The following is an 18059-nucleotide window of genomic DNA, read 5'->3' as shown; positions in this document are numbered from 1 at the left end:
GCAGGACTGCCAAGCAACTGGCATTGCTTAAAAGGAAATAAATATGGAAGCCTCCATATAGCCCCTCGCTTCAGTTGTCCTTTAAAGGACAACTGACCCAAGCCCATCCTATGGAAATGAACACATTACTTACTACATGCTGATTCACTTTAAATTATACTTTCTTACATTGGTCTCGTTCCCCCGCAGTAACTGATCTAAAAGTGGCATCTGATTTCCTAAATGGTGCCAACCCTTGTAGTTTTTTTTGGTTTTGCTGAGCGCCGGTGATTTTTTTAAAAACTCCTTAAAAGCGCTTGTGTAATGAATCCTTATGGGATAGTTCATATCAGCGTGTTGTGTCCACTTTCCGCTCAGAAAAGCACTGCATGTACCATTTTCGGGGTGCTTTTGCTACAATGGAAGGTATAGGAAAAACGCAAAACACTCACAAATCACATTATCCGGTGATTGTGTTTGCGTTGTTAAGAATAAATACATTGTATTTATTCATTTCCAGGTCAAAGCATTCACTTCCTGACTTGCGTCGGGAAGGGAAAAAACAAATCGCTCTGCAAGCGTTTAACACAAAATCTTAGCGTGCATTGGAGGGGGGTGTGATGGGGAGGATGCGCAAAAATTGACTGCTGGCATCAGCGATTTCGATTTTTAGATGTGAACAAAGCCTCAATGTGCCTCCTGTGGATTTTGTTCACATGATAGATTATAATGCACATGCTAGAAACAGGTGGGATTGGGAGGGGCTACTCACGCAAGACTGCCTCTTCCTGTTTCAATGTTTCGCTTTCGGGGGGAAAGTCAAACTTTTTAGGTTGGTATTACGGCGACTAGGACGACTGGAGATTTTCAAGTGCACAGTGTTAAAGGGAAGGTTCAGGGAGGTATAAAAAAAAATAAAAATCCGCATCCACTTACCTGGGGCTTCCACCAGCCCGTGGCAGGCAGGAGGTGCCCTTGGCGCCGCTCCGCAGGCTTCCGGTGGCCGACCTGGCCAGGCCGGCGGCCAGGTCGGGCTTCTTCTGCGTTCCAAAATGCGCCTCACGGCGGCGCGCTGACGTCATCGGACGTCCTCCGGGCTGTACTGCGCAGGCTCAGTAGTTCTGAGCCTGCGCAGTAAAGCCTGGAGACCACCGGGAGCTGCTGTATAGGCAGACCCAGCCTCTGTGTGCAGATATCATTCTTAGAACCCCACCTCGGATTCTCTTTAAGTACCTTGTTTACCAACATTCCTCTGGCCTTATTGCAGAAAGTTATATCCAAGTCAGTTCTCCTTAACCTCCTTGGAAGAATTCTTGACCTAGGCTCAAGGTGAAAGATGCTGCCTAGCGGTAATTTCAAGCCTAGGTCGGTGAAACCGCCAGGAGGAATTTTCAGAGATCCGGAGTGGCAGTTAAATCTCATCTCCTTCAGGATCTGAACGCTTGCAGCCCATATTCTTTGGGTCCTCTGAAGTTACTCATCTTTCTGGTAAGATTGCTGTTTGTCAGATGATGGCAGTTTCGTCATAATGTTAGAGTGCCACCCAGAGGACAAGAGGAGGAAATGCAGTGCTAGATCCAAGGGATTTGAGTTCTGTGCTGGGGCTGCTGGAGACTCTCTGGGGTATGATTTTTAAAGCACAAAAAAATCACACCACTTTTAAACCCTAAAATCCCGAAAGAATCGTACCACCATAGAGGTTAAAGTGGACCTGACCTCTTACACAAAATAGAAGGAAAACATAGAGACATGAACCCTGTATTTAGAGAGTTTAACCTGTCTAACTCCCCCTCGTCTGTGACTAATCACAAGTGTAATTTGACCTCAGCTGTGTCAGCTGGCTGCCTTAGGGCAACTAATTTATAAACACTGGATGTTAACCCTATGTCTGCTTTCATGAAAGCAGGAAGTAGACACACTGCAGATGTATTGCAGGATTTGTATCAGCTGTAACAAAGAAATGTTTTTCTTTAAAGGTTATTATGATGTTAGTTGTCGTTTAGAGCAGAGAGGAAGTTCTGAGTTCAGGTCCACTTTAAGTAGCTGTTGAATTCTTTCACAGTCACATACTTACCTTTGGGATCGCGGAGTATGAAGTTTCATGCATCATTTCATGTCCTATTTTGCAGGCTTCCCTATCCCTCGCACCTGTGAACATCTTCAAAGCTGGAGCAGATGAGGAGAGGGCAGAAACAGCCCGTTTGGTAAGTGTTTTGTTTTTTTCCAGATTTGAAATGCTGGGCTTTGTGGTGTTACAATATACAGTACTAAGTGTCAAAAATGGCAGTTTCAAAAGATCTCTGCACAATCAGTTGCTCTGTTCACATATATGACCTCAAATATGTGCCGTTCACATATGACCTCAAAAACTACTTGATCCATTGCCGTGAGATGGAATGAGTGGAGGTGCATATGCATGTGAGAGACCTAACCCAAACAAACAGCATTATTCACCATTTCTTCTTTGAAATCTCGGCGCACAATGTCATGTTTCCCTCTCTTCCACATGCTGAATGAATTAGACACATGCAACAATCACCATAGGCGAGTCTTGTACACTGCACTGGAAGCACGGTGGCCAGAAGAACGGGTTGGTGTGGAGGAAACAAGCTCTCTTGTGCAATTGCGTTTTAACACATTAACTTCCATTCATGCTATTCTATGTGGATGGGTGGAGTTCTTCTTTAGGCCTACAATATATTGTTGAATGGCAATTTCTGTTCTAGATGTGTGGCTAATGCTGGGCATAGACAGTGCGTTTCTTGTTATCAATCGAGCCGCTGATGGCTCGATTGATAATTTCCGACAGGTCCGATCACCGCGCGGATCGATTCCCTGCTTGATACCCGCGGGTGGACAATAGCGGAAATCGAGCGGAAGATAAGGAAGCGCCTGTGGGGACGAGCGGGAATCGATCCGGGGGGACGCGGCGGGAGTCGATCCGGCGGCTAATCTAACAGTCTATGCCCAGCATAAGGGAGAGACTTTGCTCCTCCCACCCATACGCTTATTATACAGGCAGTTGTGTAGTCCCTGCTCTGTTTTGTAAAGCCTGGCCGACAAAGGCAAAGTGCAGCTTTATCCACTGCTTCAAATAAATAAAAGAAAATTCAGCAAAATCTTGATTTTGTGTATCAGAGGAAGGTTATATTATTTTTCCTCAGTACATCTCACTTCTTAGGTTAGCATGGTACTTACTGTAGTGTTTGTTTTTATTCTCATAGTCATCCTTTGTTGGGGCCATTGCTATAGGAGATTTGGTGAAGAGCACACTTGGACCAAAAGGCATGGTAAGCGCTTTATTTTCTTGGTAAATTTATCTTTATTTCAATTTTAGACAAATGAAGGATAAGTGTACAAACAGTTGAGTATAGAATTGTTATATCACAAAATTGGTGACTAATAGAAGCATGTAAAGAAACAGATATCTGAAGCATGGATATGTAACTATAGAATGAAGGAACATATATACATTGTATCCAGACATATATATCAGATGCGATTCTTGTAGATCGTCATCATATTTATACTATAGCATAACCCTAGGGCGAGTATGAAAATTACTCTTGTTCTCTACTGTTTGGGAGGATGGGTAAGGGGTAACGGTAGGAAGGAAGGGGGAGGGAAACAAAGAGAGGGGTATATGATGAGGGAAAATAGATTAGGAAAATAGTTAAAGTAGGAGAGAGGCGGATTAAAAGGATCATACAAGTGGGTAAAAGAATAGACAAAAACAAGAAGAGTAAAGGGAGTAGGTAATAAGAAGGAAGGTGGGAAGAAGGGGAAAGAGAGAGGTGGGAGAGGGGGAAAGAAAGAAAGGGGTAAAAGCGTAAAGCGCTTTATTTTCATTATCATTGTTTGCCAAAATATACTGTGAAATAGTTGTCCCTTTTTTGTTTGTTTTTAGTGGAGGATGTCTTTAAAGTGGGTTGAAACTCTGTAATTTTTGTTTAAAGAAAAACATGTATTTGCTTTCCTCACGATAAATGTACTGTACCTGTAACACATACTCCTGAATGTGCAATTTCTATTTATGGGAGGTTATTCTACATTTTAGTTAATGTTACAAAGATCTTGTATGATTTAAAACGCAGTGTTTCAACCCACTTTTTGGACAGGGCTGAAAAAACAGTGGTCTTGAAAATAGAGCAGATCAATTAGATCTTTAGTTTAGATATGTTAATTTCCACTGGAAATGTGAAACTGACGATCTGGTGGATACACATTGCATTGGCATTACTTAACTTTCTAAAGCCCTGTACACAAACTGGATTAATGCATTTATCCTATGCTTAACGATTGTTAATCGAACGTTAGGCTGACATTCTGGAGAACAAGTGCTGTACAGACCTACTCTGCTGAGCCATAGCCAAGCAACATGTAAGATCAGTGGAGAGGGGAGAAGGGATGATGGGGTAATACAGAAGCAAGCAAATTCCATAGGCCAGGTAACTATGAGCACAGTGGACTTGTTTGATGCTTGTCATTTAGCAATCCAGTGGGACAGATCACTAAACTGAATCGAGAACAACTGTACACAATTGTTCATTTAAAGAGGTTCTGTGTGGGTTTCTGAGGAGAAAAACTGCCACTTACCTGGGGCTTCTATCAGCCCCCTGCAGCGGTAATGTCCCACGCCGCCGTTCCCCCGCAGCCGGCACCGGGCTATTATTCGTCTGTCACACAGACTAATAATGCGCGCTGCCGCACCTCCGCTCGCATCATCTGAGGCTTACTGCGCAGGCACAGTACAACGGTTTCTTGTACTGTGCTTGTGCAGTAAGCTTCCGATGACGCTGGCGGAAGCGAGCAGGTGCGCGGCCACTGTAGCGCAGCCACAGTTGGATCCCATGCCGCGCTAGACCGGGGCCGGCGGCGGAAAACAGCAGATGGGAGGAGGACAGCGTGGAACATTACCGCTGCAGGGGGCTGATAGAAGCCTAAGGTAAGTGTCTGTTTTTCTCCTCAGAAACCCTCCACAGAACTTCTTTAATGTCTTAGTCGAGAATCAGCTTTCTTGGCAGAAGATTATCTAGCATCATGTGTATGAGGCTTTAGGCTGGATACATTGTTTCACAAAAGGGTTTACCTAGTTTTAAGAAATGTAACTTCACAGCTGTATTGCTCAAGGCTATCTGTTGACAATCTGTCTCTTTCACAGGACAAAATTCTCTTGAGCAGCGGTAGAGATAGCAGTGTTACTGTGACTAATGATGGAGCGACCATTCTTAAGGCTATTGGAATTGACAATCCTGCTGCCCAGGTTTTAGTTGGTAAGTTGAAGCAGTCAGTCTTATTGCAGACACCTTCAGTAGTAGTTTTTGTGTCTCAATTTACCTTTTATTTACTGTGTTTTATTTAGACATGTCTAAAGTTCAAGATGATGAAGTAGGTGATGGAACGACGTCAGTGACTGTGTTGGCTGCGGAACTGCTTAGAGTAAGAAAATATTCCCCTTAATGATTTAGTATGTATGTAATAACATGTTTGTTAGTTGACTCTGGGAGCAGCAGAGTGTTCACTTGACCTTTGGGGCCTTATGATAGTTGTGAGCAGCATAGTGGATAGCACTACAGTGCTTAGTCGTCGGTTCAGCTTATTTTTTTTGTTTAAGATTCAGTTGCCTCAATTCACTAGGCATTACTGCATTTGGTAATGCTAAAAAAAGCTGATTTCACCACACAGTTTGTAAAATGCTAATTCGCTAAAGCTGTTACTGCATTGAAAAGTAAAATTACCTACTAGTGAGGTAACTTACTGACTTGTATGATAAATACCTCAATAAATGTGAAGAAATGGCAATTCACATAGATTAAAGCATTCGGTAAATTAAGTAAAAATGTTTGGCATTTATCTCCAGCTCTGAACTGTTGATAACTAGCAATCAGCATGCGGTAAGGTTTACAGATGTAGCAGACAGCCAATAAGAAGAGCCACACAGTCCTGCTTCTCACCCCATTTGATCCGATGCACTGGTGGGCGGGACATGAGAACCACAGAGCAGGAGAAGTAGACATTCAGAGGCTTTTGTGTATCCCTTTAGATGTGTAGATCCACTGCAGATGCACTGATAGACAGAGGAGCTCCCTCTAGTGGCATGCATGCACCTCTAAAGCGATGCACAGAACAGCAATAGGAAAGGCTTATCCAGACCACTTGTAAGAGAAGACTTACAGCTTTCTGCCAGACTTACTTCACAGCTGGTGAGAATTCTACATTACCGATCAGGGCTTAGTGAATTGAAGCAACATTTTACAGTGCATTACTGAATTACTAGCGCATGTGAGGAAATCTTAGTCAATTTGGGGGAAAAAAGTATAAAATACCAAATGCGGTATTTGACTGGCCTTAGTAAATTGAGATCATTGGAGGAGATGTTGAGACTAAATGGATTTGGAAGCGGTGACTTTTTAAACAGCAAAATCAATACTCACTTTGCTGATTGTCCCTCTCCTGCTTTCATCTATGATTAATTTGCCCTAATGCTGACAGGACAGTAGAACTATATAATTTTTCTTGTCATGTCCCATTAGCTCATTAAGAATTCAGCTTTACCATATGCCATTTGAAGAAAATGGTCACCAAATGGAAGTGCATGTGGAAATCTGTAAATTTCACTCCTCTGCCTGCTCTACTGATGTTCCATTTGAAAATTCTGGGACACTTGGCCTGCATTTTACCTTCTTTATTAGGTGTACTTGCTACAAGTGTACAGCCATAAAAGTCTAGGCTGGCCTCCAGAACACATAAGGTGATCAACATGCGTACCAACTTCATTTTCACCTGGACTGGATCACACATAATTATTGGCCATGTTTTTTTCTTTGGGAAGCTTGCTGGGCCAGTTTCCACCTGCCTGCTTATGAAAGCTGTGCAATAGTTAGATATTTTATTAATACATGGCATCATTGCTAGTGTATCACACAAGATTGTTAATGTACTTCCCCCTATAGCTGATTACTCCAACATTGCTGGAATGGATTGTTGTGGGGTGTTGCATCAGTTTGGTGTGGTACATTTTCTTTCTTTGTGACTGAGTGGCCAGCTTTATCCCCATGGAGATCCACTGGTCAGGAAACATGTCATCACAGACTCAGTGTAACTCCAGGCATTTTCTAATTATACTCTATACTAGCAATCTCTTCTCCAACCATGTGCGGCCCACTTTAGTACTAATCTGCAGACTTGGTACCATGTCCCTCCTATTCAGGCCACTGGTTAGAAGGTGGCATAGACAGGACTGCGAGCCTGTAATCTTGAGAGATGCCAGTGTCTAGGACGACTTGGTCGCCATATTGGCCAAAGGTGCTATCAGTGCTGTATGACCAGGTGGAGCATCACTGGATAGGAAGAAGTGATGTCACTGCACCCTTTTCAGAAAATAGGTAAAAATAAACTGATCTCTTAACAGTGTGGTTTAGAAAAGTTCTAAAATTCCTGCTTACATCTGCTGGTTTTCTTCTCAAGCTTTATATCCTCCATGTAGAAGTTTGGAAATCGCCATATGGCACTACAGTTTTCTGTTTTCTTCACCTCAAGAAAACTATCAATTAAAAAATTTGCTTGGAAAGTAAAAAGCGTTGTTTGATTTCAGGAAGCTGAACTCTTGATTGCTAGAAAGCTTCACCCTCAGACCATCATCTCTGGATGGAGACAAGCTACACAAGTTGCAAGAGAAGCTCTTCTGAAAGCAGCAGTGGATCATGGGTTAGTTAATAAAGTTTTGTTTCATTTAAAGGATACCTGAGCCAAACTGGTTTAAATGGAGGCTACCGAGATGTGTCTGCATCAGTGCGGAGGCTTACCGTCTCAGTACAATTTGTAGGGTTGTTTTTTTTTTTCATTTAATTTTTTTTTTTTTTTTTTTTTTTTTTTGCTTAGCTAAATCCTAAAAAGAAAAAAATAAACACTCAGTTGGTTTAGTGACTAGCAAAATGATATTGTCTCAATTCCATGCTGCATACAGTCTGTATTCAATTTGCATGCAAGGCAGAATTAGCACCTCAGTGACCACCTAGAGTTAAGGGATGGTCATTGAGATACAAATTGCTACAGTTTGCATTAAGACTTAATGCAGATTGTATGCAGTTGCAATTTGACCATTTAGAATAGACAGGAATAGACAGGAATTTATTTGATTGGCCCGTTTCCAAGTTGCATACAGTTTGCATGTAAGCTCGATTTATTAGTATGTCATTGACCATCCCTATACATATTTACTTGCAGCCAGGAGGTGGCGCTTCAGAACAGTATTGAAAACTGAGTGTTGCTTACAAATTGTTAGTGGATTTGGTTCACCATGATTTAACTAGACACTGTGTAAAATAATTGGTTAACTTATGAACTGCAGCACTGAATGCTAGATTGTTACTGTAATAATATTGTTGTGGTTTTTCCACAGAAATGATGACGAGAAGTTTCGAGCTGACCTTTTGAACATTGCTAGAACAACGCTGTCTTCTAAACTCCTCACCCATCACAAAGATCATTTTGCTAAACTAGCTGTGGAAGCTGTTCTCAGACTAAAAGGCTCTGGCAATTTGGAGGCAATTCATGTCATTAAGAAGTTAGGAGGAAGTTTAACAGAATCTTATCTGGATGAAGGTATTCTTATGCCACAAATAAAATGTTTTTAGTCTAAGCACCATGCTCATATGTCATCATTAAAGGAAACTTGGAGTGAGAGATACATATTTGTTTGAACAAAGAAATTTATTGTAAAATCCATGAACAATACAACTAACAGAGGACAATTTGAGAAATCGATAAAAGCAGGCATTTGTTGTTGTCCCTTTAAAAAATGCCAGTAGTTTGGCTGTCATACTGATATTGTAGGTTCAGTAGTTTGAGATGTATTTGTAGCAAGTATCCACTTTAAATCTGGACATTCAATTCGGATACTCGTTTGAATGGGAAGTTAATAAAATAACCTACAGTATTCCTTGCTTACGATTTCTTTGATGGCTATTTAGTGCTGTATTCTCTAAGGGTTTTGTAGTTTACTTTAAAGAGAATCTGTATTGTTAAAATCGCACAAAAGTAAACATCCCAGTGCGTTAGGGGACATCTCCTATTACCCTCTGTCACAATTTCGCCGCTCCCCGCCGCATTCAAAGTGGTTACAAACCGTTTTAAAAAGTTTGTTTATAAACAAACAAAATGGCCACCAAAACAGGAAGTAGGTTGATGTACAGTATGTCCACACATAGAAAATACATCCATACACAAGCAGGCTGTATACACCGTTCCTTTTGAATCTCAAGAGATCATTTGTGTGTTTCTTTCCCCACTGCAGTTCTCATGCACTGAAGTTTCAGGCTGCTCTTTTCTTCCTGCAAACAGCTTTGCCCTTATGCAATTCCTCAGTATGTGAAAGCCCAGCCAGCTCAGAGGACGATTTATCCAGCTTGTAAAAGATAAGAGAGCAGAGAGAAGCTGCCCTAATCTAAATAATACACAGGCAGTGTGCATAGAGGGGCTTGGAGTTCATAGCAGAACCACAACACTGAAGAACTTGGCAGCCTTCCAGACACAGGCCGACAAGTCTGACAGGGGAAGATACATTGAGACTGTGATAGTGGAAAGTGCTGCAGTAAGCTAGAACACATTAGAATAGCTTTTGGAAAAAACAGGATGCAATTTTTGTTACGGAGTCTCTTTAAGCTGGCCATACACACTTTGATTTTGACCCAATATGAGAAAAAGCAATTCTGGCTGGAATTCGATCAGATAGTGAATCGATAACTTTTCTACATGGCCTGCTCAGTCTCTTTAGATTTCAGCTTAAAGAGACTCTGTAACAACAAAAACCTCCCCTGGGGGGTACTCACCTCGGGTGGGGGAAGCCTCCGGATCCTAATGAGGCTTCCCACGCCGTCCTCTGTCCCACGGGGGTCTCGCTGCAGCCCTCCGAACAGCCGGCGACAGAGCCGACTGTAGCTTCAATATTTACCTTTGCTGGCTCCAGCGGGGGTGCTGTGGCGACTTTCGGCACGGAAATACCCGATCTCCGTCGGGTCCGCTCTACTGCGCAGGCGCCGGAAACTTGCGCCTGCGCAGTAGAGCAGACCCGACGGCGATCGGGTATTTCCGCCTACTTCGGCGCCGACAGCCATCAGAGCGCCTGCGCAGGAGCCAGGAAGGTAAATATTGCGTCACGGCTGTACGGAGGGCTACAGCGAGACCCCCGAGGGACGCAGGATGGCGTGGGAAGCCTCATTAGGATCCTGAGGCTTCCCCCACCCGAGGTGAGTACCCCCCAGGGGCCGTTTTGTCGTTACAGTTCCTCTTTAAGGCAGAGCTCCTTCTCATTGAGTGCATTGCGTGCAGTACATGGTAGCATAGAATACTGTGTGACATGAAGACCTAACACTATAGAATGCAGTGTTTGATGTTCCAACTTGCATGACACATTGCTGTACAATGTAGTATCACACAACTGCACTACACAAATGACCAGAGGTGGCTTTACATTGAATTACAAAACTCACTAACCTGCATTTGTGTTGTGTAGAGGAGCACTAGACTTGGAGCACATGGCTGGTTCAACAGTGTTTGTACCAATTTTTCCAAATGCAGCCTGTTGTACTTGGCTGCATTTACAATATGCATAAATTCTAATGACCCAAACAGCACAGCTAAACAGAAAATAAACAAACACAGTCCTAAGATGCTGAGTTTGGAAAACTTAAATCAAAAAAACTGTAAAAATACAGTTAAACCATCGAAGTCGCCAGGGAGTCGAGCGTCCGTTTCCTGGGTGCCACCATCACGAAAGACCTTAGGTGGGCTGAAAACACCTCCAAGGCCCAGAAGAGGGCTCAGCAGAGGCTGTTCTTTCTGAGGCAGCTGAGGAAATTCGGGATGCCGCGGGAACTGATGATCACCTTTTACACCGCAACCGTGGAGTCCATCCTCTGCTCCTCTATTGTTGTTTGGTACGCTGGCGCTACTGCGAGCGACAGACTTAAGCTCCAGAGAGTAATCAATGCCGCTGAGAGGATCATCGGGTCCCCCCTTCCACCTCTGGATCTCCTACATACCTCCAGACTGTGGTCTAGGGCAAACAGAATACTGAACGACCCTACTCACCCTGGCAGCCGATACTTCGACCGTCTGCCTTTGGGACGCCGCTACAGATCGATCCTCACCAAGACCACCAGACATTTGAACACTTTCTTTCCCCAAGCTGTTCTCCTACTGAACTCGAGCTACCACCCCTGCAAAGCCCCCCTAGCCGTGCACTGACGCTGCACTACTGCCCAACTACGTTCCACCCTCCCCCCCCCCCCCCCTCCCCCTTGTAATCTGTTTGATGTTTGCAGTCCTTTTTTAGTCCCTTCTCACATCTGTGTAAAATCTGTATCTGCATACTCCTGCCGTGTGTACCACAAAAAATTCCGGGTGCGTCAGTTGACGTACTTGGCGAATAAAGCTGATTCTGATTCTGATGTAAGCTGTGCCTTAAAGTGAACCTTAAGTCAAAAATAAAAAATGAGTTTTACTCACCTGGGGCGTCCCTCAGCCCCCTGCAGCTGATCGGTGCCCACGTAGAGTCGCTCTGATGATCCTGGACCCGCCGGCGGCTACTTCCGGTTTCGGTGTCACCGGCCGTCATTGTCGCAATAGCAGTATAGGGGGTGCTATTGTAGCTGGGAATGCGAAGAATCACTCGTGTTCCTAGCCTGACGGCCGGTGACGCCGAAACCGGAAGTAGCCGCCGGCGGGTCCAAGATCATCAGAGCGACTCTACGTTGGCACCGATCAGCTCCAGGGGGCTGAGGGAAGCCCCAGGTGAGTAAAACTCATTTTTTATTTTTGACTTAAAGCGGAATATAACCCTGCATTTCAACTTTGCTCTAAAACATTGTTTACAGCATATTAAATGCAACCATTTTTTTTTCTTTACTAGACCAGCATTGGAAGGGTTAAAAACAGAGGTTTAAAGTTCCATGGAGAGATATGCAGAAGTTCAGATAGATACATTTAACTAAATAGAATGTAACAAGTGATAAATGTTACACTCTTTGGCTGTCCTCCAGCTCCTTCTCAGTCAGAGTGAGTCACATTCAACACTTAGATATATTTATGTAAACAAAATGTATCTATGTAAGCTTCGGATGCGTCTGCAGTTCTCTCCATGAACTTTAAAGCTCTGTGTAACCCTTCCAATGCTGGTCTAGTAAAAAAAAATGCTGGTTGCATATAATATACTGTAAATAATGTTTTAGAGTAAAGTTGAAATGCAGGGTTATATTCCGCTTTAAGGTTCACTTTCATATCTTGTATAACCTGAATACTATTTTTCACAATCTTATGGGGCTTCTGCACCTAATTTGGCCTGAAGTGTTAAAAATGAGGGACTGACAATAACATGATTCTTATTGCCAGTCTTAGTGGATAGAAGCAGACTTCTTGAATGAGTGCTAAGTGAGCAAGGATCACCCATTTATTGATGGGGTGGAGAGTCGATGTTGCATTATTGATTAAGTCTCATTAGTCATTTTGCAAAAAATTATGCCTAAGTAGGCACTTTACATATTCCCTAGTCAATATGTCTATTTAACAGGAAAATAAGGACGGACTGTGACAGCCATTATCTGTTTTCTCTGTGTATTTTGCATTTTACTGATTTTTGTTTTTTTGTGTCGATTTTGTAGGTTTCTTATTGGACAAAAAAATTGGCGTGAATCAACCAAAACGAATTGAAAATGCCAAAATACTCATTGCCAATACAGGAATGGACACTGATAAGATAAAGGTTGGTAATTTTATTCTTTTCTACACCGTTATTTTTTGAGCTGTTCATGAAAGGTATGCAATTATTATTTTTTTTTAACTAGGTTTTTGGCTCCAGAGTGCGTGTGGACTCCACTGCAAAAGTAGCAGAGATTGAACTTGCAGAGAAAGAGAAGATGAAAGAGAAAGTGGAGCGTATTCTCAAACATGGCATCAACTGTTTTATCAACAGGTAATTGTCATTCTAAACCATAAAGTATGTACACACGTTACTGTCGCTTATCAGGAGCAAGCTCGATCTTGCGGGAAGCAAGGAGAACAGTGTACAGAAGTATCCTCCTGCTATAGCAGAGCAATGTGTATTGTTGCTATGGGGAGGAGGGAGTGCAGCATTGGATGTAGATTGTAAGGAGGGGAACAATGCACTCTCAGTGATCACTGTTAAGGGGCCCATATACCTAACTATTTTCCCGCCGATATACAGCAGATTCGATCACAGTGATCGAATCGGCTGTGAAACCGCTGCGCACACCGCTGACAGAACGATCGATTTCCGTCCGAAAACGATCCCGACGATCCATCCGTGTGGAAGATGTCTCGATCGCCGGCGGGTCAAGAGTGCGTCGATAGCGGCGTTCGAATGACCGACGCAATACAGCGGATATACATTACCTGTTCCGGCCGGCGCGAGTCCCCTGGTCCTCGCTGTCTTCTTTCCGCGCTGGGTTCCGGACCGGCTGCTACACAGAACTTCCTGTCCCGGCAGGAAGTTTAAACAGTAGAGCGCGGCAGCTCCACAGATTGTGATCGGTTTCAGGCTGAAATCGATTCACAATCTGTTTGCAGTAAGGTGGCCATACGATCCCTCTCTGATCAGATTCGATCAGAGAGGGATCTATCTGTTGGTCGAATCTGATGGCATATCGACCAGTGTATGGCCACCTCTAGAAGTTCACCTGAATGGCATTGTTCTCCGGTGGTTCAACTCCTTCCTGGCTGGCAGAACACAAAGAGTAGCCTTAGGGCCCTTCCTCTCCAACCCTGTACCACTAAAATACGGTGTACCTCAGGGCGCAATATTATCCCCTTTACTTTTCACCATATACATGCTGCCACTTGGAGAAATCATACAAAAACATGGCCTGACATATCATTGCTATACTGATGACACCCAACTATATTTGTCATTCAAACCTGACGTCACAGACCCTACTCCACAAATAAACGCATGCTTAGCTGAGCTTCAGGAGTAGATGAATAATAATTGGCTAAAACTTAATGCTGACAAAACTGAGGTTCTTGTTATCGAGGGCCAGGGCTCAACATCAAAGCAGCCCCAGTCTCAACCAACACCGCTAAGGATAGGGAGCTCAGACCTGAACAACTCAGACTGTGTGCGCAGCCTGGGAGTACTGATTGATGGGAAATTAAGCTTCAGGAATCAAATATCAGCTGTTGTGAAACATTTTTTCATTCATCTAAGGAATTGCAAGGATTAAACACTGAATTCCTTCAGAGGATCTTCCAACCCTAGTTCATGCCTTCGTCACATCAAGGTTAGACTACTGCAACGTCCTCTACACAGGCCTGCATAAGAAAGACTTACGCCGCCTGCAATTAGTACAGAATGCCGCCGCAAGGCTGTTAACGAGCCAACCCCGCTATTGCCACATAACACCAACCCTGTGCTCACTCCACTGGCTACCGATAAAATGGAGAATTCTGTTCAAGATTGGCTTACTGACATTCAAATCCTTGCACAATCTGGGCCCTGGATACCTGAAGGACTTGTTGCAACTACATCACACCCCCCACAATCTTAGATCAGAAGGACGTAACTAGACTGTTAACAAGCATGCAGAAGAGTGTTGTTAGGTAGCAGATAGTTTTGGATGTTTATTGGTATTGGATGAGCCTAGATGCTGGTTTTTACTTTAAGTATTTTTTTTTATTTTGATAGACAATTTGATATTGCAGAACAGACATTATTGTTAATGGTTTTTATTTTTTAGCTGTATAGCTACAATTACGTGTTTTCTTTTGGCTATAGACAACTGATCTACAATTACCCAGAACAACTGTTTGCTGCAGCTGGAGTTATGGCTATTGAGCATGCAGACTTTGTGGGTGTTGAGCGTTTGGCACTTGTGACAGGTAAGTTCATTTTTGTATGTAAACACAATTCAAATATGTTTAATACAAATAATAGAAAGGATTGAGAAAGCTGACCAGAAATATGACTTAAATGATTCAGTTGAAAATACTTTAGTCTCAGGCAGTGATGCTGCATTGTCATCCTGTGCAGCAGCCACTGGTTTACAAAGTGGGGCTGGCTATGGAGAGCAGGGACAGTAGGAAAACTTACATATTTTTGTAGATGACCAGAAATCGTAATCAGAATTCTGCAAAGAGGTGGGAATTTAGATGGTTATGAATGGTGGTAGGGTTGGCTTGCTCAGCATAGCAATGCACCCTTTGGCATTTCTTCTGCTAGCCCTAGTTGTAACCCAGTATCTAACCTTAAATCCTTCCCTACCTAAACTGCCTAACACCTATCCTTTTACCCTTTGACAGTCCTGCTCGAGTTTTCTCATTTTAGATAACTCTTGGCAGGGCATCCTCAGTCGTCTAAATTCTGCTGCCTAATGCAGCCATGCAGAGCGGGCGACAGGGAGCTGTGATAGTTACCTGTGCGGACGACTGTATCGGCTTCTTCTCCTGCCCCCGCAATGCTCACGTCTTCTGTCATCCAATCATCGTTGGACCCCAGTGGATGGTGACAGTGTTACAGCCCAGTGGTGGGAGAGGAATAATGAAATACTCATTCATCACCCTTTTTTCACCACTGTGTGTTGCTATAACACGGACACCATCCTCTGGGCCCCGAACATATGTCATATCGTGATTGAAAGACAGAAGACTGTTGGCAATGCAGTGCCGAGGGTGGAGAAGAGGAGAAGCCAATCCAGCCGTCCGGACAGGTGACTATGACAGCTCCCTGCCACCTGCTCTGCATAGCCTGCCAGGCTGGAGAAGGCACACTTCTCCAGCAGCAGGAAAAATGTGGCCCTGCAGCGTGCATGTAGTTCAACTATGGCTTCTAAAAGGTTAAATAACTAGTTAACATTATTCTCATGTTTACTGCCCTCAATCTGATTTAGCCTAGCCAATAATAACCTTGCTAAGCTTGTGAACTCTAAAAATGACATTCAGCAGTACTGTGGTTATCCAGTCCTCTGATATATACAGAGGGCTGAATGGTGTTCTCAGAAGACAAACTACTTTCCAAAGGTAAACATTGAAAGACAATGTGCTAAAAGCCATATAAAAATATCACAGGAAAGGATGCAGCACACTTTTGTACTGGGTATAAATCCATCTATTATTTCAACATCACAAAATAGCAGTTGACACTTTTTGTACCACCTCTTTGATGTGAGACTGCTGGGAACTCCAAGAGGTCCAGCTACTATTCTGTAATGGATTACTGGGTGCTGTGGACTGTCCTGTGATATTTTCTACTTATGAAGCAATGGTATTGATATGTTCAGACCTGTGACAATGAAACACAATTTTGAAAACCAAAATCAAAAAGAAATCACCGTACTAAAGCACAGGTTTCTGTGGGGTTTTTTTGCATTTACAATCTTCATACTTTACTCTGCTTTATAACTCTTTGGCGTCTTGTTTCAGGTGGAGAAATTGCTTCCACTTTTGATCATCCTGAGCTGGTGAAGCTTGGAAGCTGTAAAGTTATTGAAGAAGTCATGATTGGTGAGGATATGCTCATCCATTTCTCAGGAGTTGCAATGGGTAAGTGTACCTTCTGGATATAAGATTTACTTTCAGTTCACTTTGGTACCAACAGATAACAAAAATAACAGGCTAACATTACTAACCTCCTTGGCGGCAATCCTGAGCTGAGCTTGCCGAGCTCGGGCTATGCCGCGCAGGAGGATTGCTCAGACCCCGCTGGGCCGATTTTACATAATTTTTTCCTTTGTTGCACGCAGCTATCACTTTGCTGCGTGAACTCGCCGCTGATTCGCTGCCACTCGCCGCGTTAGAGGGTGTCGTAAACCCCCCCCCCCTCCCTGTGACAGCATCGCGCCCGTTGCCATGGCGACGGGGAAGCCCTAACGGAAATCCCGTTCAGGACAGGATTTCCTGATGGGCCTGATCGCCGGAGGCGATCGGAAGAGGTGGGAGGATGCCGCTGCTCAGCGGCTATCATGTAGCTAGCGCTAGGCTAGCTACATAAGTTAAAAAAAAAAACATTAAAAAAAAAACTGCTGCGCTGCATCCCTGGCAGTTTTAATTGACCGCCAGGGAGGTTAAAGTCTATATGGATAACCATAGCTTCAGATAGAGTTCAGTATCTTTGTATTGATGGCACAGAGGGACACATTAGAGAAGCACCTGTCTCTGCAATAGCTGCTTTCCACTGAACCCCATACACCCCTAATTATATGACCTTAGAGCAACATTTCTTGTATTTTATTATTTTTTAATTTCTGTTCCTATATCCCATTTATGAAAAGCTTAATCTATTATTTCGGAAACTCTTCATTTTATAATTTGCATAGTGCTGACCTATTTACTGTAACACTTCCCAGAATGCTTTCCTCAGAAGGTATAACAATCTATGTCCTTTACAGAGTCATGGTGTGATGTTTTGACCGTAGTCTAGGGCTAATTTCAGGGCATGTCAGTTAACATACAGGTATCATTTTAGGATGTGGTAAGGTAGTGTTATCACCCACGTGATTAGGGGCTACAGTCAAATTTTAGCTTCCTATAGTATGTGGCCACTCCACTGGTTTGTGTCACTGTGCTGGTATTAAAACGCCACCCTCAATGCTGAGCGAGGGAAAAGGAGGCAGAATGAGGAGGTGTAGCTATAGCGCCACATACATCATGGCATTGCTTTCTGGAACTCAACATCAAAACTACCTTTTATGTGGGAGGGAATAATGCCAGCCTACAAGTTGTAGTAAGTGAAGATAAGCCTGAGTTCCAGATTATTGAATTTATATGCTCTTTAAATTGGAACTGACCTTAAAATTTGATACTATAAAAATATGATGTGTTGCTTAATACTGCTTTAATAAATAAACATGTATGTTTGCTGTAATATAAGTATCAGATGTCCTTATTTCTGTTACTGCATTCTAGTGCAGTGTATGCAGCCATATGTTGGTTGGCAGGTTTACTGTGCTATCCAGCTGATTTCTACTTCATCCACCCTCCTTCCTCAAGCAGCTCCTTTCTCCAATCACTGTGTAGTATGCAAATTAGCCTGTGGTAGTGTACAGTGTCAGTTACAGTGATGTCATCTGGCT

At 43.2% G+C, this 18059-nt stretch overlaps 1 protein-coding gene across 1 annotated transcript in view; it reads left to right on the top strand.

Annotated features, from left to right (window-relative positions):
- Positions 1–18059, top strand: part of CCT2 (chaperonin containing TCP1 subunit 2) — a 36755-nt gene that overhangs the window by 1770 nt on the left and 16926 nt on the right. Inside the window, exons 2-11 of the mRNA XM_068276691.1 lie at positions 2109–2183; positions 3204–3269; positions 5141–5252; positions 5342–5418; positions 7574–7686; positions 8381–8583; positions 12639–12739; positions 12822–12949; positions 14768–14871; positions 16411–16530. Of these exons, the coding sequence (XP_068132792.1) occupies positions 2109–2183; positions 3204–3269; positions 5141–5252; positions 5342–5418; positions 7574–7686; positions 8381–8583; positions 12639–12739; positions 12822–12949; positions 14768–14871; positions 16411–16530 (1099 nt within the window). The remainder of the gene's footprint in view (positions 1–2108; positions 2184–3203; positions 3270–5140; positions 5253–5341; positions 5419–7573; positions 7687–8380; positions 8584–12638; positions 12740–12821; positions 12950–14767; positions 14872–16410; positions 16531–18059) is intronic.

This window comes from Hyperolius riggenbachi, chromosome 3 (assembly GCF_040937935.1).
Source record: "Hyperolius riggenbachi isolate aHypRig1 chromosome 3, aHypRig1.pri, whole genome shotgun sequence".
NCBI lineage: Eukaryota > Metazoa > Chordata > Amphibia > Anura > Hyperoliidae > Hyperolius > Hyperolius riggenbachi.
The sequence above is the reverse complement of the archived record's forward strand: the minus strand, read 5'-3'. Positions and strand labels throughout refer to the sequence as shown.